The sequence below is a fragment of the Ixodes scapularis genome, unplaced genomic scaffold (assembly GCF_016920785.2).
Source record: "Ixodes scapularis isolate PalLabHiFi unplaced genomic scaffold, ASM1692078v2 ptg000044l_1__unscaffolded, whole genome shotgun sequence".
NCBI classification, from domain to species: domain Eukaryota; kingdom Metazoa; phylum Arthropoda; class Arachnida; order Ixodida; family Ixodidae; genus Ixodes; species Ixodes scapularis.
This window is the reverse complement of record NW_024609897.1, coordinates 451,460-475,314: the sequence shown is the minus strand read 5'-3', so window position 1 is coordinate 475,314 and position 23,855 is coordinate 451,460. Positions and strand designations below refer to the sequence as shown.

Here is a 23,855-nt window from a genome sequence, read left to right as displayed (position 1 = left end):
ATTGTGATTAGCCCGAGTCCAGTGCTCCGGTTCATGACATTCAGCATCTTCGAACATTCGGGTATTGGCTCGTGCTCAATCAAATATGAGAATAGCTGAACTCTAACCATGCCTAAAGCTCAACCCATCCTTATTTTTTTCCTACCCCAGCGCTGACTGTGATGAACACTGACGGTATACTATAACTAGTGTCAGACCACGTGGTCGCTCGTTCTAATAGCGAGTTGAGGAGGGGAAAACCTTTCTTTTATTTTTCCGGCGTCCTCCATTGAGCGGAGAGAAAAACCTAATGGGCGTATATAGAAGTTATCAAAGTCGGGGATTAGCTCTCAACGGTATTTACTAGAAGTAGAAAACATTTTTCACTACCTATTTTACATGTACACATTATTGAGGCGTTCAAACATGTTTTCGTTTTTGCTGAACTGTCCCAAAACGTTGTCTCCGAGAATAAAATCATTGAAAGGACTAAATGTGACATATTCATCCCACGATAGGTCGAGCTACAAGTGTTTATGGGAGGGATACATGAAAGAAAAATCCTAGTGGTCTCAGACGACAGCCGAACGTTAACAACCGCTCGTAGTCTCACAGGAGTGTCGTTCTCAATTTCCCCCCAAGCTTTAACCACCTCCGTATTTTGTTCAAACTTCAGAGTTTCGGGGTGGAAAATAAAAGAAATTGAGGATTACTGTTCGCAAAAGTTACAAATATAATTGTCAAAGTAATACCCCGAAATGGTCGAAAAAAGAAAACGGGAAAGTGTGTGGGGGGGGGGGGGGGGGGGGGGGGGGGGAGGTTAAATCATGCTGTGTTGTAAAGGTTCCTCTGCTCCGCATCTTCGGCACAGACCAAAAAGCGTGGTCCATGAAACTGCTTTGTTTGCAAAAACACTTCTGTCAGGAAGCGCGTTTTCGTGGTGCAAGACGATCGCGCCTTTCCTCACAACGCTGCACCAAGCAAGAAAAGTCTTTGTCTCTCAAATATATGACTTGCACTGAGCGCGAACCTTGTGCAGCGTGGATTTTGCATCACCGGATTTGATTTTCTCAGCAAGAACAAATTGCAATGACCACCAGCATACAGTGCGATGACGTCACGTGATAATCATGTTAGACAGATCACTTTTCTGGAGAAATGTAACGTTCTCAACACTAACCAGAAGGGATGTTCAAATCGTAAAGTTGTGCAACATATATAGCAGTCTCCCGCTGATATGCGGCAGCGTAATAAAATGTTAGAACGCGCATGACTGATAAGGCAGAGAGTACTAAATTGAGACCCCAAAACAAGTGCACGTATAACCGAATAAAACATTAGCCTCCTAAGACGGTATTTTGCGCAGTTTCGAAACCGTGCAAGCCGATGTCCAAATGTGATTTAGATTAGAAATATATTGTCTGTCTTTCGCGCTATTTATTTGTAATTAGGAATATCAATGTATGCATCTCTATGTATTTGTTTTGACAGTAAGGCGTTGTGTACGAGATTATATAGAAGTATATACCATTGATTATCTCCCTGCACATTTCGTGTATTTGCCTTCAAATTTGTTATGTCAGGACACTTTTTTTTTTTTTTTGGAGGCGGGGGGGGGGGGGGGGGGGGTCGAGCTAACCCTGCGACCCGGTGTTTCACACTGCCAAACAGCGAAGAAAAAAGTATATTTCCGCAGACTCAGCAGCTGGACGATTTTGGAGTACCGTTCTTCCGTGTCGGCTTCAAGTGGTTACGTAAACTTCATACAGTCAAATTTGTTGAGGATAGGAAAAATAAATTTAATTACTTCCTGAAGATTTGACAACATAGATAAAGGGTACATCATCTTAAAGATTTACGCCATAAGTAAATGCTCCCCCGTATCATCTGAAATATGCTCTGCAAATCATTTCTTACGTATTTATCCTCGATAAAAACGCCGGAAAGTGACCGCCGTTTTTATAGGTGATTTGGAAGATCCTCAAAACAATTTGTTTCTCTATTGAAGTCGATACTACGGGTTCCTTACACATATTTAACTTCTCAAAATTATAGAGGTATGTTGCTTGTTTTATGTGACGAACAATAATTTTATGTGTCTGTGGGCTGGTCAAAAATAAAGTACACAGGGGGCGCGTGGCGAACTATGAAGATTACGCACGCACACCCTCAGAAAGTGACCAGATGAGTATTGGCAATGTCGAGTAGATTATAAAAAACAGCTTTGTTTTATTTAACAAGAAATCCCGATATCGAAAAGGTGATGCGTATTTCCAAATTGAATTGACCGGCATCTTGTCAAGAACAAACCTGAAACGCCAAGCTATTTCGAAAACGTTCACTTGCGTACGCGCTGTTTTAGGCCAGATTTTGTCAGAGGACGAAGGTGCGTATAGATTTGAGTGTACAATTTTGATCACTCGTTTCTGCATGATTATTCGCCTGCATCACGGTGCTGAGTGAAAACAATGCCAGTCAGGAAAGCGAGCCTAGTGATTGCCGAACAGAGTTTCGATTCGTTCAATCTCGCATGAGTCGAAACGAAGGTTTCGCGGTGTATTCGAAATCAAAGATACACGCTCTCTTCTGGAAATGGCCACGTACACCACTGTCAGACTTAATTCACCTTTACGATGAAAGAATGATGAGTCGAGTATTTGGAAAAATACGCGAACCAGGAGTGTGGCGGGGCGGCCCAACAGATGGCGCCACTGAGTTTGTTGCCAAGCAAAAAAGGGCGAAGGGGCCGGTCCTTAAACTTTTGGGACGTTTTGTTTTTTTTTGCAAATACTGCATTTAGATAAGTTGCGTACTCATCATATCTACTGTGAAATGTATTTTATAAAAAAATATTTCACGATATAACTGGCGACGAGGTGCCCATTTCATGATTTAGTGAACTGTAATTAATTCCTAAGTTGAAGAGCGCAACTAACATTCAACGTCTAGTACTGTGACGCAAAGTTGTACCAATCACGGCTCTTTTAGGCAACCTTAGAGATGGATAAACTTTCGATTCAGGTAAAATTTATGCCACTGAGGTAAACAAATAGATATTGATTCGTATAAACACGACGTTTTGTATGTTGATCTAGCTTTTCTTTGCCTGTTTCGTTAAAATTAAATAACTCAATATCTTCTTTTTTAGTACTCGAAAATAAAAATGAATCAAACGAGTGACAAAAAGCTATAGAGTTACTCTTCTCACGCTTGAAATAGTGCCTAATGCCAAAACAACATGGAAAATACATTCTCCATTTATCGGTTAAAACCGGTTCGAACCGGTTCGAACAGTTATTTTAGCTCCCCATAACTGAACCGAAACTGAACCGAAAGCCGTGAATCCAAACAGGAACCGAACCGATAAAAATTTCGGTTCGACACACTAAAGGAGAACCCCGGCGGCGTCGCCTCCGTCGCCTATTGTTTGTAAAGAGCCTAGATTGTAGAGAGGGTCCAATGCAAACGATGGAAGAGTTTACAGTTTTAATGGCGGACGCCTCCATCGGAGATTAGTCACCAGTGCGCACGCGCTGCATTATCGCGTGTCTACAGGTGCAAAGCAGGCGGAAGGGCGGAGACACTGGCGGACGACCAACGCGTTCGTCACCCGTAGCTCGTATTGCAAACGCGGTCAATAAATCCCGTGACACCAATCAAGCAATGGAACTGCTCTGTAGTACAGGCTTTCTAATTGTTCGCTGCCATCTAGCGGTTGTCGCCGCCAACTTACCGGGAAGTAATCGTGATGAATTGCGCAGGCCTAGCGTGTCTGCCATTATAACGACGCGATTTAAGGCTCTTACGAATTCCGCAAGCGTTGTCATTGGCGCAAAGCTTGAGCGAACGCAATCTGTGTGCAGTGGCTAAAAAGGACCTACCGATAAAAAATTATGTGTTTGCCGCTAGAGGCGCCCTGATCGGGGCTTGAGTTATGTCTGCTCTTTTGAACCGAAGTCTAAACTTTCATTAACTTTTAGACTAAAATAACCCTGATAAAATAAGTGCGTTTTTAAAGCGCAGCTCTTAGGCGCCCGTTTGAGGTTTAAACGCCGTCGCCGTCGCCGTCGGCGTAACCGCGCGGTGCATTATGGTTAAATTTCCCCGCTAAATCTAGCGGAAAACTTTCCCCGCTAAATCGAGCGGAGAAATGTTCCCGCTAAATTTAACGGAAAATTTTCCCGCGAAATCTAGCCGAAACATTTTCCCTCTACATCTAGCGGAAAATGTTCCCCGCTAAACCTAGCGGAAAAATTTCCCCACCAAATCTAGCGGAAAACTTTCCCCGCTAAATCTAACAAAAAGTTTCCCCGCTAAATCTAGCGGAAAAATTTTCACGCTAAATTTAACAGAAAAATTTCCCCGCTAAATCGAGCGGAAAATTTTCCCCGCTAAATCTTTACGGAAAGATTTCCTCGCTAAATCTAGCGGAAAAATTTCCCCGCTGAATCTAGTGGAAAAATTTCCCCGCCAAATCTAGCGAAAAATTTCGCAAAAAAATTTCCCCGCTAGATTTAGCGGAAAAATTTATCTGGGGGTCACTTGACCATCCGAGGTCACGTGACACCCCCCCCCCCTAGGTCCCGTGACCCCCCTAAATCACGTGACCCCCCCCCCCCCGAGGTCACGTGACCTCCCACATGATTTTGGGGAGGGGGTCACGTGACTTTGGTGGCCTTGGCTCCTCCTCCTCAAGAGCTGCGCTCTAATTCGGCGTTACAGGGAGTTGTAAACGGCTTTTTCTTTCATGGGAGTAAGGTCCGTTACGCGAAAGTTCAGTCTGAGACCTGGCTCACTAAAACTAAATCCGCTACTACACAGACTGGGCGAAACTACAAAACAAACAATGAAACTTCGTCTGGCTTAGACAACGTGTCAAATGCAACATCACTTAATGTCTGAGCTACTGTGGAACGCAAAAGAGAGACACTCTACAGCTAAATTAAGAACATCTATTGTTACTCGTAGCATTGACAGAATAATCTCCCGTCATGTTGGTAGCTCTCGAAGCCGAAATCCGGGTTAATTAACCAAATTTGATCATTATTTTCGGCCCGGGTTAGGTCTCTTTTTTTTCAACCTACTCAAAGAGGTACGGATTTAAGTTTATGTCGGCGATCGGACGAAGATTGAGGCCTTCTTGGAAAGTCGAATCGTAGGCGATCTTGATGACGATCGTCAGTGGACAGACGAGGATGATGATGCCTTGCAGCGTGTCCGTCCAGACAACACCTCGGAGGCCGCCCTGGAAGATAGTGAATCACAACTCTGTTTCAGTGGCTGATTGAACCAGTGACTATACGGAAAAGAAGTTCGTCTGTTCGTCTGCTTCTCGAGCAGGGGTTGCAGTTACGTCAGAAAGACTCCAAGCTGCGATTGGCTCTGATTGGAAGGATAGTGGGTGGACCTCAATGACTAGATGCCTTAGGGTCTACGCATCATTTTTTATCAATCAGCCAAGAAGTGCTTGTCGTTCTGACATCATCGCAAACTCTTTGCGAGAAGCCGACTAAACAAAACTTGAAAGTATAAAAAAAGAGGACGAGGACGGGAACTGGACATCTTTCACCCTGATAAAATAAGATGTCCTGTTCCCGTCCTCGTCCAGTTCCCGTCCTCGTCCTCTCTGTTTTATACTTTCAAGTTTTGTATCTATTAACCAACACGCTCGTTTTCAATTGGAAGCCGAAGAACTTGTGCCCCGCATGTACAAAAGTCATAGCATTCACTGCAGGTATCTCTGAGGGCAAGGTTTAAGCGCGTACTTCTTGGACGCTTCGGACACGTCCAAATTCAGTGTTTGCAGGACAGATATGACTGGACTATCCAAAAAGGGAAGAAACACGCCTCAGACAGTATCAGCAGACTGCCTTTTGTACAATGTATTATACGCTTTAAGAAATGTGAGAAATGCCTGCGTGTCTACTTACCCACAAAACACTCGAAGGGCCAATCTCTGCTATCAACGAAATCAGCTTGGCGTATGATGAGGCGGAACATCCGTTTAGACCTAAAAATAAAGTCTGCGCTTGGCGGTTACGTAGAGCAGAGCAAAACGTCATGCTTGCATTGCGTAATGACAAAGCGCAGACTTTATGTTTAGGTCTAAACAGATGTTCCGCTTCATCATTCGCCAAGCTGATTTCGTGGATCGCAGAGATTGGCTCTTCGAGTGTTTTGCGAGTAAGTACACGCGCAGGTATGGCGTAGAGTGTAGCGGTATGAACGCGGCTTAAGGAACTCGGGGACGAAGCTCATTATGCTTACGATTTCGGCTTCGTGATTGGTTATTCGACTCTCTTTTGTCGGCCAATGCTGCTCTCTCATTGGCTACGGAGCGGTAAAAAGGTAACTGGGACTCGCCTCGTCCTGCCCATTCTGACGCTGGCAGTGACTACAGACCTTTTCAATATAGGCGCCTTCTTTGAACAGCCATCTTTGTATACTGGGCTGGGGAAGGCGTTCTGAACGTGCGCCGTAGCTCTGTTATGCGATGTATCAGACGCTGCGGCGTGCGTCTATGGCTCTGTGACTCGGCATTTTTGACCCTTGAGACATAGAGCTGGAAAAGGTCTATAAGGATGTTGCGAACTAGCCGAAGTTCCACTTCGGGCCAGGTTTGACGTCATCACACTTTCAGCGCTAAGTTTGACGAAGGTTACATCAAATTCATTGAACCAAGTTCGAACGCACCTAAATTTAAAACGGTTATTGTTTCACGTAAACGAAAGAAACAAAATGAAAAAAAAAGAACTCCTATGCGTTTTCCTTTATAGTGTGTCAGAGTATAAAGCAACTACCGCATAAGCTATCGTATCCCGAAAGGTGGAATTTTACTTTTTGTAGGTCAACATTGTTGAAAAGTCGAACACTGTTTTTTTTTCAAACTATACCAAAACTTCTAAGATTCGGCGAACCAGTCGATCATTAAATTCGACAAATGTTCGGCGGACCTTCAAACGGGAGATCTTTGTTGAATCTGAGGTTCGACAAAAGTTGGATGCAGCCCCACCACAGGTGATGCACGGTACAGCGATGGTGTCCGGTGCAAATCAAAGCTGAAACTCACCAGTGCGGTGTAGAAAGTACCAGTCAGACCAATTGCCACGCTGCTCCATATTAAGGGCACGTGGAAGGCTGAAATATGAAGAATTCATTATTTATTTGATTATTTGCAATACTGATAGTCTTCCTGTGCTGTCTTGGAATTGCTCTTTTCGGGAAATAAAAAGCAAAACAAAAACAAGAGCCGTTGAACAACTAATTACCACAATAGAACGACCATTTCAGCGCTGTTACGGTTAAGCAAAACCGTACACGAATTTAGAAACAAATTGAAAAAAAAATCGATTTTTTGTAATAATTGTTTTTAACAAAAGAACGTCCATCAACATTTTTTTTTAAATTTCATTTTCGTTTTTACTGAAGAAAACACCTAATATTTTTTATTCTGCATTTTGTTCCCAATTGACTGCTGCGCCTATCTATTTAATATGCTCAGTTATTTCCCATAAAGCTTCAGATAGCTGCAGCAATTATTTGAAGTGTCTCTAAAATATACAAAACAAGAGCAACTGAGCTTTGAATTTCGGTCTCACGCACTAAGACATACTAAAAACAAATGCAATGATGCACAAATTAAAAAAAAAAAATATATATATATATATATATATATATATATATATATATTATTATGAAGCATAAGGCAATTTAAACCAGATTAGCGTGAACCAGCAAGTGGTGCAATGAAGAGTTAGTATTATTTATGCTAATTATATATATTATGATGAGATAAATATGGTGAACAATCACACGTCAAGTGAAGTTATTTCAAGTCAGAATATATTTACACCAATTGACTACCGGCTCTCGCCATGCAAAAAAAAAAAGTTAAAATATAACCCAGGCTCGTGCGCTCCAGTAATCTTTCATCGCGACTGTGCGTAGGTTGTGGATGTGTTTTTGTAACCTTAGGTGCGATACTAGTAACTCCAGCTAAATGAAGTACCGGCATCATTTAGTTATTCGCCACAAAACATTAGCTTTCGCTGCCAAAACATACGAAAGCCGTTTTGATTTTTATTTACCGAGACCTTTTCTGGCTTGCGTTTTCTCGTTCGTCGACTGACTTTGGACTGTGCCAGAGGGCACAAAACAAATTTGTTTTGTTTTAGAGCGCAGCTCTTAGGCGCCCGTTTCCGGCTTGAGCTGCGTCGGCATCGGCGTCGGCATAACCGCACGGTGCATTATGGGACGCGTGACGTCACTGATGACGTTATTAGTGACGTCACCGATGACGTTATCGGCATCCACATCGTCATTGTCACTGATAACGTCATCGGCATCGCCATCGTCACTGACGCCACTAATGAAGTCATCGGCATCCGCATCGCCATCGTCATCGTCACTGACGACGTGATCGTCATCGTCACGTGACCTCATAGGGGTCACATGACCCCTATGACCCCTGAAGTCACGTGACCCCGGGGACGTCACGTGACCCCCTTGAGGTCACGTGACCCTCGTGAGGCAACGGCGACGCCGTTCGGAGGGAGGAGTAGCAGAGAGGATGAGGAGGTTAGGAGGAGGGAGGAAGGATATACCTTCCCCTCAGTACTCTTCCCCTCTTCCTCCTCAAGAGCTGCGCTCTAATTCGGCGTTACAGGGAGTTTAAACGGCTTTTATTTTTCTTTTCGATTTTTATCGCAAACATAAACCACCCATCGCCCCACGCTCATTCGCCGCCCAAAATGGATCCCTAGCGTTACAAACCAGATGCCCAAGTTTCAGTACTAACTGTTCTTTTAATCAAAAGTTATAAGTGATTTTCTTAGATTTTTAATGGGAAAATTGCCGCCGACGGGGCCCTCGAATGCATGGAGCTGAATGGCGCCAGCTATACCAAGAACCCGCGTTGTACGATACAGCGCTCACGGGAACGACGTTCCCGGAGCGCGTTCTTTTTTGGGAGGTACGGCGGGACGTCTTTCCATCTTGCGTGGGTGCAAAACTGAAACGGGAACGCGGAACGTCTTCGAGAGAACGGCAGAAGGAACGGCGTTCCTTTTTCTGTGTTTACGATATTTTAGAGCGCAGCTCTTAGGGGCCCGTTTCCGGCTTGAGCGGCGTCGCCGTCGCCGTCGCCGTCGCCGTCGGCGTAACCGCGCGGTGCATCATGGGAAATGTCCCATAATGCACCGCGCGAGCCCCCCACCGGGGTCACGTGACCCCCCGAAGTCACGTGACTCCCCTGAGGTCACGTGACCCCCGCCGATGTCGCGTGACCTCCCGATGACGTCATCGTCACTGATGACGTCACCGGCATCCACATCGTCATCGTCATCATCACTGATGACGTCACCGGCTTCCACATCGTCATCGTCATCATCACTGATGACGTCACCGGCATCCACATCGTCATCGTCATCATCACTGATGCCGTCACCGGCATCCGCATCGTCATCGTCATCATCACTGACGACGTCATCGTCACTGATGACGTCATCAGTGACGTCACTGATGTCGTCACCGGTATCCACATCGTCATCGTCATCATCACTGATGACGTCACCGGCATCCACATCGTCATCGTCATCATCACTGATGACGTCACCGGCATCCACATCGTCATCGTCATCATGACTGATGACGTCACCGGCATCCACATCGTCATCGTCATCATCACTGATGACGTCACCGGCATCCGCATCGTCATCGTCGTCATCACTGATGACGTTACCGACATCCGCATCGTCATCGTCATCATCACTGACGACGTCATCAGTGATGACGTCATCAGTGACGTCACTGATGTCGTCACCGGCGTCCGTATCGTCATCGTCATCATCACTGATGAAGTCATCAGTGACGTCACTAATGACGTCATCGGTACCCGCATCGTCATCGTCACTGATGACGTCATCAGTGACGTCAGTGATGACATCATCGGCAGTGGGGGTCACGTGACCCCCCAAGGTCACGTGACCCCCCTGGTTAGTTTAACCCCCTCCCCAGGGCCCTTCCATCCTCCTCCTCAAGAGCTGTGCTCTAATTCGGCGTTACAGGGAGTTGTAAGCGGCTTCCACTTTTTTTTTAACTGTTACCCGAATTTAGTAGGCATGTAGGTTTTTTGATTACCTACTATTTCAACTTCCGATTTCAAGCGAAGGGAAACTGTCTGAAAGACAGTAAAAAAATCATAAGCCATTCCACTCTCTGAAGGTGGGTAACCAGCGAAGCTGTTTAGCACACGACACAGACCCGCCCCGAAGAGCCGCAGGAGACTGGACACGCGCGATTGGCCCGTCACCCGGAGGAAAGTAGAAACGCGCGAAGGGACCGCCGCCCCGGGAGAGCAGAAGGAAAGGAAACTGGGCTCGCAAGCGCTTGAAACGACGACAAAGAGAGGGCGGTGCGAGTGTAGACATGGCCGTGCGTCGTACAGCGGGAAATCTGTGGGAAACCTTTATTATGTACCTGAGAGTCTACTGATCTTGAAAATGCTGCCTATCGATAATTAACTAATCTACTATCTACTGAATAGACCTATTGCTAAATTACCCAAGCGTTAAGGGGAATTCAGGGACTGGCGTTCCACGCGTCGTACGTGCCGGCGTCTGCAGAAGTAGTTGTTCTAAAGCAAAAGCCTAAAACAATTCAATTGCGTCTTGCACGTGCGTTCGTCAGCGCCTTATTTCGGTTATTTGATTTGAATCTTTTATGTGGGGAAGGCGTCCGCGTGCGGCGGTGCGAGTATAGCATTTTTAGTCACTGCACATGGAAAATCCACGGAGCCCCAGCCATACACAGCTCCGCTGTAAACCAAAGAACTAGAAGACATGTCATCATGGCGGACACGACAGTGGGGTGAAGCTCTCGGCTACTTCCGGCCGGCCGCGTATACTTACGGCGTTCGTCAGGCCCGGCAAACTGCTTCCGATTGCCGCGCTCCAAGCGGGTGTTGGCACTTGTTATTTTATTTTAAATGAATATGATTCATATATTTAATGAAGCGAAATAAAGGTGAATTTGTTTTGAAGGTGTGAATGGCTTTGAAGCTTGTTATCGTAACTTCCTCTTTCACTCTTTCAACGTGTTTGGGCGCGCTTCCTCTCTCTCCAAACCCGCGCCTCGCGCCTCGAGATGCGCTGGCCGCTGGCGCCGGGAAGTCGGTGGACCGTTAGAACGCGTGAGGGACGCGAGCCGGCGAGCTGTTTCGCTTCTGGGAGTGCATCGCTGCGCGAGATTCGTGCCGCGTTCGTGCACGCGCGGTTTTCTTTTCTTTCTCGTGTGAACTCGTTGTTTTTGTAATGTGGTCAAGCATGGATTTTCGTCATCACCACACCATCTGATGTGCCAAGTGGGGAAACAATGACTGCCAAAAACCGGGACATGAATGGTTTCGATTTCCAATGGACGTGCGGTACGCGCCTCTTTTGGTCTTCTCTTGCTCAGGTTTCTGATTAGTTTTGTTGTTGTTTACGGGTTTTATGGCGCAAGAGCTCCGATGGCCATACTGCGCCAAACTAGGTAAGCTAAAAAAACACTGGTAAAAGTACACTCACTCGACTAGAGCTTCGCTATAGTTTATGTAGATACCTGTAGTTTTGAGGAAAGCTAAAAGACGTTCAAGTGATATGAGAGGCTGCTCCCCAAGAATTAAGACAGGGTGAAATGGGATGTTGTACTTTAAAAACTCAGAGAAATAGATATTGTATTGTTGTAAAAGGCCACGGCAAAGAAAGAGAACATGCAGAACAGATAAAGCTTCCCCACAGTGCTCACATATCGGCGGTTCCTCACCTATAAGCAGGAATTGATGGGTTAGGAACGAATGGCCGGTTCTCAGCCGGCACAGGAGGACTTCGTTGAAACGATTTTTATTATACGAGGTTTCCCATGCACCAAGTTCTGGCTTGATATGACATGAGGCTTATTGTTTTCGGCTAACTTCCATTCAGATTGCCAAAGTTGCAAGAGTGAAAATTTTACGAACGCTTTAAGGTCTTGGTAAGGTATCCAGACATTCGATGGTAAAAGGTTCTGTGAAGAAACAGCTAGTCTATCTGCACCTCGTTGCCCGCGATGCCCACATGGCTCGGGATCCAGCAAAACTCAATATCCTTCCCACCAGCGAGTCCCTGTTGAGCTCTGGCCCGTACAAGTCGAGTCAACTTATTCGTAGTTGGTGTGACAGAACATACTGCAGTGAGAAAACTTTGAGAGTCTACAAATATAATGGCTTTCATCACTTTGCTCCTGATTATATAGTCAAGTGCTGCCAGAACACCATATAGTTCGGCATTAAAAATGCTGGCGACATTGTGAAGTCGAGTAACATGGGTAAACGAATTTGAATAAACAGCTGAGCCGACATACATTGAGGACTTGGCACCATCAGTATAAAACTGGCGGTAATGTCTGTATTTTTCTTGCAGAGCTAAGAATTTCTGTTGTAGAATGAGTGGACAAACATTATGTTTATTAAATTTTGTAAAATACCAATTGCAAGCTATTTGTTTCATATCCCATGGGGCAGTACACACTTAAAATTTTTACACCCTTATTCGTGTAAATGGCTCGTCCTCTGGCTAACGCCTTTATTCGTGTAAGGGTGTTAGCCGCCGGAGGTGGTGAAAATCGTGTTAACTGCTAACACCCTAAAAACAATATGGCGGCCAGTATGCGACAGGCGATACGAGCCTGGCGAGCCGTACGCGGCTTCTCGCCGGAGCAAGAGCATACGGCTCGCACGCTCGTTTGGTGTCATCTGTAGGCGCAAAAAACTTTCCAAACATCTCTATGTCCAAGCGCCAACACCGCAAATAATACGAGTAAGGCCGAAACCGCTGGAGACTGAACAGCCGAGACTGTCGCCGAAGTCTCGCCCGGCCTGCTCAATGCCGGTCGCATTTTCATCGCATCAGAAGCGCTTATAAAGAAGGGATAGCTTTACAAAACACTGACAGGCTGGCTTTATTGAACAAAACGCCCACTTGCCGTGGACGACAAGTTGACAACGAATCGCTCCGACACACTCTGTCGACAGCGGCTAGGAGGTATAGCACTCGCGCTCCGTAGAACACGCGCTGGGGAAGCCGCCTAACCTCCTTTTGTTGCAATCAGGCAGCATAACACGACGACACAGCGACACAGCTACCAGCGGAACCGAAAAACTCGGAGCGATCAACACGACGGATGGACTAATGGCATCCAGCGCTCTAATAGTTATAGATCACCAACCGCCACACTTTTCAAATTGGGCGGCGACAACCCCCATCTAGCGACGAAAAAAAAAGTGATAAACATTTGAAAAAAGAAGACGGCGGTTTTTTCGCTGCCCACCGCGCGGCTACATTTACTCACGACATACACATACACACAACTCTGTACATACACACGGGGACACAATCACTGATCAATTGCACAATACACAACAAATAGTACATACATCCTACTTATACACACCAAGAAGTGCCCCGAGCGGTATATATGCCCTCCTATTTCGCGCATCGGTTAGCCCAGTGACCACGCTAGTCTTAATCAAGATATGAAAAGATTACGCCAATTTTATTTTTCAATAATATTTTTTCTGCATTTGTCTTAGGTAGGTACACATATCCCTTAATAACTTCTTGCAGCATAATGTATTATAATGATACGCGTCTAACTTCTAGTAACTCAAAGTGAGTGACGAGAAAAAAAAAATCGTGTGAATTCTGTCTGGCAACCACACTCGCGGCGTGGTTGCTATGGCGACGCTGTCGGTACGCGCGCCGGCAGCCGTCCAGCTGGTTCGGCTGTTCGGCTACGGCCGAGTGCGCGAGTCCACGGTGAACGCCGCGAGCGCAATCGAGAAAACAAAGCGTCGACTACTGAAGCTGTACGTAATCGAGTTTCCGCCCGTTCGCTGCCGAATTCTTCGTAGTCTTCTTCCGCCCGTTCGAAAGGGAACAGCCTATCAGTCCGATTACCGCCGTGGCTTCCGTGGCTTCAGTGGCTTCATCTTCGGAGGGAACTGTCAACTGAATTAGTTCCAAAACGCGGGTGCATCAGGCAGCGCAACGTGGCGCGGTCCACGCACAAAGTCGGTAAGTAAGCAAAACACTCAATGCCGTTCCATTCTTTTCTTTTTTTTTTTTTTTCTTTTTTTAATTTACGGGGGCGCGCGGTGTTTCTGGGTGGCTCAAGGTATGGGAAAGCAACCGGAGAAATCGGCGCCTGATCGACCATGGGGTGAAAATTTCAAAGCGTATCGTATGCAAACGACAGCGTTTGCCGGCGGAAGACTCGGTCGTCCGTAACGAACGCATTTTTAGTATTTTTAAGGATGTTCTAGCTGCAAAAGAAAGGAGCGCCTTAAAATTTCACAAGGTAAAATCCACTGCTGAGGAAACGACGCCCCTTTGCGTGCAGGCGCCGATTTTTCTGGCAGAGTTTAGCGCGCTGTGAAATGCAGTGTGCACTTAGGGAGAGTTTTGGCATAATATAATGTTGCTCATTGGAAATAAAGAAAAAAGAAATGCTGGCATCATATGTTTACACACTCTTAGTCATTTTTGGAATCTTAAGTACCCTTTTTGTGGCAGGTATTGGACGCCAGCACATTTTACGTAGGAACGAAGAGTGGAATCCGGCCAATTCCCTTCCACATTAACATCAAATGAGTGCTGTGAAAGCAAAGAAGAAAGTGAGGGTGAAACAGTTCCTGCAGTAGTAAGTGCCAGAAACAAGAAAAGTGCCCCGAAGTGGAAAATATACTCCCTTGAAAAGGATCCAAAAGAAATAGAGGTTATCAAGTATACCGCCGAGCGTCACAGACCTGGACACTCCATTTCAGTTTTTTAAATACCCATGCCCTGATGAGCTGTTTACAGCGATATTTGAGGGGACCATCCTGTATTGAACTCAATGCCACCATGAACACCATTTTCGGGTTCTGGTCACACCTCCACGCAGGATGTCCTGCTTCAGATCAAGGAGGATATCCTTGACAGAATCTCCTGTACGACAACGCGGGCGGTCCTGGCCCTGGATATAAAGGGCGCCTTTGACAACGTCAGTCACATGCTGGTGTTCGAGAACTTGGCCTCAACTGGGTGCGGGCCCCGGATGTATGATTATGTGCGGGACTTTCTGAGCAACTGGATTGCCACCATCGGAATCGAGTCCATCCGCACAAGCACCATCCCGATACCGAGCAAGGGCAACCGGCAAGGCTCGGTCCTGTCACCCACCTTGTTACCTGGCGATGTGCAAGCCGCCTCCTCTACTGGAACGGATTCCCCGGATGAAGCATACACTCTATGCCACTCTATGTGGACGACCTGACGATTTGGGCTACGTCGGGATCGGACAGCGGGAGGCAAGACTTCCTCGAAGAAGTCATTGAGACGGTGCAGAACTACCTCGAGGCCGGCAACCTCCAGCGCGCCCCCAATAAGTCTCAGCTGTTGCTCCTCCGCGCGGGCAAGCCAATTCCCGAATAAGAAGAAGGCGGACATCCGCCTCACGTTAAAAGATGGTACCCCCGTGCCGGTGGTGAAGCAAGTTCGGATCCTGGGGCCTTCACCTCCAGCGGGACGGCGGAGCCAAGTACACGGTCGACCGACTCGTCAAGACAACCACGCAAGTCATGCGCATGGTGAGAAGGATAACGAGTCACAGACACGGGCTCGAGGAGTCGGACCTGATCCGGCTGACCCAACCACTCGTCGTGAGCCACATCGCCTGCGCAAATCCGTATCTCAACCTGCTGTCGAGAGGTAAGGGCAAGATGAACGTGATTATTCGCAAGGGGTACTAGCTGGCACTGGGGGTGCCGCTGTACGCGTCGAACGCCAAGCTCCAGCGGCTAAGTGTAAACAACACCTTCCAGGAACTCATCAACATGCACCTAGCCAGTCAGTGGGAGCACCTGGCCCTCACACTAAGTGGGCGGCATGCCCCGAGCTCGCTCGGCATCCCCATCCCCGCATCGCAATGCGAGGCTATCCAGCTGCTGCTGGCCCTTTGGGACAAGATCCAAGTGGCACCAATCCCGTGGAAGCTGAACCCATCTTTGCATCCAGGTCGCTGGATGGCTCCCGGTCCCTTGATTCCGCTTGGTCCCGTCGTGTAGCATAGGGCCCCTGGTAGCAATTGGTTGCTAGCCCAGCATTTAAGCATACTCCAGCCTTTTTGTATGTAAAGCAAAACAATTACTGCAACTGAATACTTCTTAACTGACAATAATCGTAGTTTGCACTGCTCAATGCCCTTCTGTTTTATCTAAAATACCGCAACTAAGTACTCCGAGTACCGGTCGGAGCACTGCGGTGCAGGTGAAGTTTCTACTTCACCTGTTGCCCTTCTGTTTTATCTAAAGTACCGCAACTAAGTACTCCGAGTACCGGTCAGAGCTCTGCGGTGCCAGGTGAAGTTTCTGCTTATAAAAAAGTGTCTGCCCAAAAGCTTGCTTCGGTACCACGAGCTGCAACAGGAAGCCTGATGCAGAGGCTTTAAGAACAAGCTCCATGCTTTGAATGTTGCTAAGCATGTGCGCTTGTGCAGTGCAACTGTCGTTCAGGACAACGTGCTCATTCTTGGCATTTCAGTTACACTTGCACTTAAAGGGATGTTGAACCGAAATCTGGATTCCATAAAACACGGCGGCAAAAGCGTGTAACAAGATGCTACAAACACCAAAACATCACTCATACAGCAATATTTCGAATGGATGACCTTATTTTTAAAAAAAAGGAGGCGCATTTGACAGATTTGTTTGTCTTGTTTCTCCGAGAAGGAGAGGGAACGACCTCGCGTCTTCTCCGCCTTGCCGCCTTGAGGGGGCGAAGCAGAGAGAGGAAAAAACGAGATATCTCGACGTCACGCGCCTCATCGGCCTCGTTCAATCTCAACCTCTTTCTCCAAAAATACGGCCGTCCATTCGAGATATCGCCTTGTGACTACGAGTAGTGTTTTAGGGATTGTAGCGTCCCCCCTACGGCTTCTGCATCGTTTTCTGAAATCCAAATTTCGGTTCACCAGGCCTTTAAAGGGAAACGGAGTGTGGCAGCGATGGGATGATTTCTTGTGTCAGCCGGAGTTGCCTACCATTACCACTGTAGGGCAGCAAAGGCTACAGGCATGCAAGAGCGACTTTGCGAAGCACTTTCGTAGAACAAGTGCTTGCGATAGAGCGTGTACTAGCTCGCACTTGTCGCCCTCGACCGCGCTGTCACCCTGGCAAGCCTTTGGCAACACCTTCAGAATGCCCGCATTCTTCAAGAAAGCCACAATGTTATGAATATACCACAACAATGCCTGGCTTTTATTTTTTTCTAAAAAAGAGCATTTCTGAAACTTTGAAAATGCAGCAGTGCACGCTCATTACCTTCGGTGCTGCTTAGTACGTGCTCACTCACGCTCACCTTATCCAGGCTGAAAAGCTTGTGCTCGGACGGGGCATATTGAACACTGGTGGTGTCTTTTGACTGAAGTAATATACAAAGTATGAACAAGAGTGATAAAGAAACACAACATCTAATGCCGGTCATCTCCACTTTTAAAAAGTATCTCAACGTGAGATTAATTTGACATTTCGTAGTAAGTGTGATGAATTCCAGACAGGGTGACACAAACCGTTTTGATAAAAACGTAAAAACAAAATGTAACTACTCCATACAGGTGCCTAATAGTTTGATGACTAGGAAACAACACGGGGGACTAGAGAAATGTGATGAATATAAACGAATAAAGCTGGTCATGAATTGAAGCATACTTAGGTATGTGAGCCACACAACTTGCAGCTGCCATCTCAAGAAAAACAAACAAAGCCTTTAATGATTTCGAAAATCGGAACAATCCTGGCAGGAGTTTAACAGACTTTGGCGATTGCACTATGTGATCAGCAATCGGGCTACAGGCGTTTTCTTGATTGTATTAATCACCTCGATTGCAACTGGCCGTAGCTGTGAGTAGATTAGAATAAGACAAAGCCTCTCAAGAAGGCAGCTCGTATTGTACGTCTTCTGGCCATGGGCGAAGCCGAAAAGCCAGTAGGCCGCCATGACCACAGTAACGCCTTCGAAAAGCCAAATGGTTCCCTCCTGCATATAAAAGCAGAATTGATTCAGTCAGAGAATAATAAAGGCCGCACTGATGAGTATGATTTTAAGCATGAAATGCTTTTAGCTCCCGGCCACCAAACTGATGACATATCTTTTTGGGAACTAACGCCAAAAATCACTTCAAAACATCCCAGGTTTCGAAGTTGACTTTTGCGTTGGTTTTCTTATTTGAAACCGGCTTTGAAACCTACTGGGTCTCGAAGTCAGTTTTGGATCAGAAAGGTGTGCACTAGCAGGGTTCAAAATTTGCTGTCAAAATTTTGTTTCCTTGAGACAAGGAAACAAAAAGGAACATACACACCACAGTCTCAAAACCAGCACAGCATACAGCTGTCATTTATTTCCACAAGTCTTCTTCCTTGTCATCCCACACGCTACACATGCTATGGAACCTATTCCTACACACACTATGAAACCTATTAATTCCGAACTACAGCTTTAAAAAAATTATCCAACATTCAAATTACTTTTTTGTATGACATCTCACTACCGAATTCTAAACCAAGAGCGCATCATTCGTTTAAACCGTTTGAAGCAATCGCCTGACGAGGAGCCCGTTGTCGTCACGCTTTGACAGCGCACTTTAGTTCACCTTTCTGCCGCCGTCTTGGGGGGGGGGGGGGGGGGGTCTCAAGCATCGCCCCCGCGCAAATATTACCACAACTGTTTAATTGATTGGTGCGGCACACAAACTTCTGTTCGGGCTGGAACTTGGTCAACAGTGTCTGAGATGAGCCCGACGCCCATTTCAGACGTCAAATAAAATTTCGAAATTGCTTTTATAATCTCTTTAAGAGTTTGAATGCAGGCGTCTGGAATTCGCAAAATTTAGTGGCCGCGATTATGTCCTCTGTGACCGATCTGCAAAAATAAATGGTTTTACAGTAATGATTCAGATTGTGATTTATTGGGAATTAACCAGTGCTGTTAATAACATGGTCTGTATTGTCCGCTCTGCTGGTGTTTTTTCTGCCGTCATTGCATCCACGCAGCTTGAAAGTGCACTGCTTTATGCGACATGTGGCACGCACACACCGTGGCACTCCACTTCATAGCGTGGCATGTGGTGGCAGCAAAAGCCTCTGCCAAAAACATGCTAAGCACAGCATTTGTGGCGGCAGAAAAGATACAAGGCTATTATCTTGTTCCCGAGAGTATAGTATGTTGCAGGTTAAAACGGTACGGTGAGGGGAAGAAGCTCCGTCTACACTCTTTCCACTTTAGCAGAAAGGATGCTATAGAGAAAAGAAGGAAACCGCCAATCGTGGCAAGCAAACCCTTTTTGGACTGGCAGAAGTGATGGGAGACGCCAGGCAGTGTAAAAAAAGGGGAAGGGGGGGGGGGTGGACTGCAAAGGTGTTTACCAAGAATAAAAAGGGGGAAGAGTGAAAAGAGGTATTCTTCTGTAGATTCCTTTTTCTCCCGGAGCTGTGAATGTGCCATGGCCGGACTGGGCTCAACTCAATGCCCCAAATCATATTTTAAAAAAAAAATTACTGCCGGCAGAGTTTTGCGGACTCCTAAAATGCCTTTACGGAGAGGTTCCACAAACCCTCTTTTCAGAACCGTTGGCCTAGATTGCGGGCATGGGCATCTGCAGTACGTTTTGCAGGAAAAGGAGGGGGAGGGGGGCAAACCTTGTTTTCTTTCAAAGTTATAGGTTTGAAAGCTACACCCCTTCAGAATAATCCCCCCCCCCCCTTTTCCGCCACTTTGCTGACGCCCATGATTGTGGGCACCTCATCACTTACAAAATGTTTCCTAGGACCCATGTGTAGAAAGTAGGAGCCACCATTCAAGCCCCTGTCATGACTACAGTGCAGACATATCACAATAGCAGGGAAGAACAATAAATAATAATGGACAGTCTGACCGGAAACAATATTGGTACAGTTTCAGACTCGCCGCTCAGCTTGCCAGCTGAGTCAGGCTAGAAAAACGAAATTGGCAAAGTGAATGAGTTGCGAGTATAAAGATGCAACAGCAAAACCCTACTGGAGTTCTTAGAAAATGTTGGGGCCTTCTTGTCAATGGAAAAGGCACTCAGTAATTAAATCTAATACTCTTTCGGATAGTGAGATTGATATCGTGGTAAGGTGGGTGCTTGTCCCAAGCTCTTGTTTTAGCACCAGTGGGTGTCAAGTTACACACAGCCAGAAAACAAATCAGCATAGCCAAACGAAGCACAGGACAATTGCATCCGTAAAATAGCCGATGTTCCATATTTCAATTAGTTTTTGATCTCACTCTGCGCAGCACACAATTCATAGCAGACGATTGTCCCTTTTTGGCTCTGTTCACAGATGACTTGCCAGTCTGTTCGTCGTTTTGTTTCTGTCAGAGAATGATACCTACCTAGTAGCAAACAAACTCATTATTATTCCCTCATGTTAGCAGACGATGCGTCTGGTAGCGGTATTTTATAGCGAGTTCGTTTCACACGCACTGGCACCGTTCGAGTTCTCTCCCAGAATGCATCGCACTTGCAGAGTGTTGCACGGAGAACTGGACTCAAATGAATTCGCCAAATGCACCAAGTGCGGAAGACTGATGCTGCCGCCATCTATGTTGTAGAAAGAATACCGACCTCAAACCGAAACTGGCGCCTTGCTGTTCGGAGTGATGGGTGGGAATGCGAGAGTACAGTCGCTACCAACGTTTATCTACAAACGTTGGTCGCTGCAGCCTATAGTTTATAGTTGCGATGACTTCAAGCAACTCGGCTGTCATAGGGATAGTTACAGACGGCGTAAATTTCCGCAACTAGCTGTCTACAAAGCAGCTGGTTGCGATCTTTCAATTCTCATAACCGTTTACACTGAAGAAAATGGATGATGCTGTCCGAGCAGAAGCTTGATCCATTTGAGCATGGCATTATGCGTGGACCACTGAAAGGGTACGCCTTAAAACTAGTCTGCTGGAATACCCAGCAAAACTTTTCGATTTCGATCGTCATTACAGGTGGATCTCGAACAAAATATGACGGGGCAAGTTAGCTGAAGTAGGTAAATGTTAAACATGATGATGTTGCCCAAGCCTCGGGTAAAATCACTAAATTTAGCTTTCTCTAATACTTATTGGGCAGTCAAAGTTTCTGCTGGGGCAGTTTTGTCGACAAATGTTCAATTTTTCACCCGCACACGTTGGTGATAAACATCTTGGGGGCCGCTGATGCATTTGTTCTGAGCATTTCTTTACACACTTGTATATTTCAGCGTTTTTATGGCAACAGAGCGACTTAAAACCTCCAAATAAAGCATGGTTTGTCAACTGCTTCCTTCATGAAATAGGAGACGCTCACAGTTCAAGCTTGCGTTTGATTCCGTTGTCCGCGGGACGCAATTTCTATCAGAAAATCTACTTTTTGTCCTTTCAGTTCTGCGACACATCGTAGCAGACAAACTTTCGTCATCTGCTCCAGCCCCTTGCCAGCCTAGACGGAGCGAGGCACGACGGGATTGCATTTTGGCGCAATCTCGATTTTCTCGGTGCAGCGAGTGCATGCACACGTGGGGTGTCAGCAATGAAACGAACTCGGAGAGTGCAACCACTAGTGGAGTGCCGGCTGAAACGAACCCGCTCCACGCTGCGAGTGGACACGCGTGGGCACAAGTGCCGTGAAACAAACTCGCTAATACTTCTTCAGTGCAAGCCGGTTGAGACCTCAATGACCAGAATCAGGCTCTCGGTGAGATGGAATGGCAAACTGAGAATGATTTCATGACCAGGGGCCAAACAAATAACAGGTGCATTGTATGGTGAGAGTATTAGGACCGAGAAGTTTGGGTGGCGACCTTTTACAGCGAGCCGGGGTGACGTCATGCTGAGGACAAAATTTACCCCCTCACTCGCCCTACAAAGGCCGAGACGGCGTTAGCTGTCCGCATATTACTTTCGTTTTTTTTTGTTTTTTTTTTTTTGTGCGCATTTTACGTAGGAAATCTGAATTATTATATGCGGCCTTATTGAGGTATGGTCTGTAGCTGCAGGCGAAACTTCAACCAACATTCCGAGCATGGTTTCCAGGGCAGACAGTGCATGAATCACAGCTGGTATATGAAAAGGAAGAAATGCCACCACACTTGCAGGAGCATTGCAATATATTTACATCTCGCACAATCAACGCTGCTGATGATTTGAATAAATTAAGAGGTTTTTTCAACTTTGTTTCTAAACAAAAACGTCTCAGCGAAAAAGCTGCACTCTGCTCGAGCAACATGTTAAATATATTCTGGGCCATGGGGAGAAAATTACAAGTGAGACCGCCCAAAGGCCTTTGACTTAAATGCCATTTGTATGCCCGCAAAGCGGGGTCTGACGTTCTCCTAAAGCGCGAGACAAATGGACGGCAGAATCGTCCGATCCGACAGTCCGAACGCCGCTACGAATTGAGACACACGCACACGCCTCCGACCTTGCAAGCGACACAACAATCCGTTCGGCTCCGCCCAGGAGATCCAACTTTCAAGCACTCCAGCGGAGGTCCGCGTTCATAGATCTCTGGTCCCAGATTGATGGTTTAGCTCGCATGAGCGAAGCTAGGAGCTCGTTCTTGTTAGCGCGTGCATTCTTTGCTGGGGCCATCTTTCTCGAATGGATCAGCGGGATCCACGCGTCCGGCTTCCCGTCGCCCGTCCCGTTTTCTTATTCGTCCCGACAGACCAAGTACGTCATCATGACGTTCGCGCTAGCTGTGCTGTCATTGGCTGGACGCATCCGACAATCCGTCCGCCGTGCGAAACTATCTGGCGCGTTTGACGCATGTCGGATCGCCGATCTCACGCCTGAAGCGACCAAATTTTTCGGATCAGGCAGTCATACTGTCGGATCGGACGTCGGATCAGATGGATTTTTCGCGCATGTGTCTCGCGCTTAACTCATGAATCTGCAAAGAACAGAATTTCAGTGTCTGAAACACTTACACCGCCGCTTCCACAACCCCTTGAACAACCGCCTTATATCGTGTGGAGGGGGCGGGGGGGTTCATCGACGGAGTTGCCTCCACCGATAGCTTTCCATACTTATAACCCAATTATAAAGGTAAACGTGACAAACACGGTTGGAAAAGCTATGAAAATTCTGTCGGCATAAGTCTCACCCAGCGCCTTGTACACTGGGTAAATGAAGCCCCGCTTCTCAACGTGCTTACAGCTCACAACGGCCGATGTTGACGGTGCCTTTCCCATCCTTAGTCTGACTGTCCGTGCTCTCTTTAATCTCGAAGTTTTCGGGTGGTAGAATATGATACCAGCTTCTTTTTGGAAATTGCATTGCAGCGCTGAACAGTAGGTCAGCATGATCACAAACCTCCGATCGTGAGGAAACGGGCGCAGGGAAGCCAGCCAGATGCCAGAACGTGAAGCGGAGTTCGTCACCAGACGTCACGGTACACCTCACCCAATCAAGACGTGGCGACTGCAGCGACACTTGTGTTTGCTCTGAAGACTAATAGTACGCCGTGCAAGCAATACCATTGATCTCCACGACAATTTGCTGGATCGCGTGTCTCCGCTTGGTCGTTGCAGCTCAGGTGCGGCCACCGGATGGCCACCTTGGGACAAAGATTATCAGTCAACCTTTTGGAGCGTTGCGGAGGCTGGGCGGCAGTAAGCTGAAAACATGTTTTCTGCTCGTTCGTTGTCATTTATCGAAGAAGTTTGTTAAAACCCCGAACGGTGAGAATTGTCTTTGAGAACACGTGGAAATTTTTACGAAAGCTCAGCACTGCAAGAAAAAGGGGCAACTCGTCTAACGAAAGTCTTACCG

General features: G+C 46.7%; 1 protein-coding gene across 1 annotated transcript in view; it reads right to left on the bottom strand.

Annotated features, from left to right (window-relative positions):
- Positions 1-23,855, bottom strand: part of LOC115317540 (sodium-coupled monocarboxylate transporter 1) — a 141,413-nt gene that overhangs the window by 65,147 nt on the left and 52,411 nt on the right. Inside the window, exons 4-5 of the mRNA XM_040218554.1 lie at positions 7,049-7,116; positions 5,064-5,224 (exon numbers count right to left, since the gene is read on the bottom strand). Of these exons, the coding sequence (XP_040074488.1) occupies positions 5,064-5,224; positions 7,049-7,116 (229 nt within the window). The remainder of the gene's footprint in view (positions 1-5,063; positions 5,225-7,048; positions 7,117-23,855) is intronic.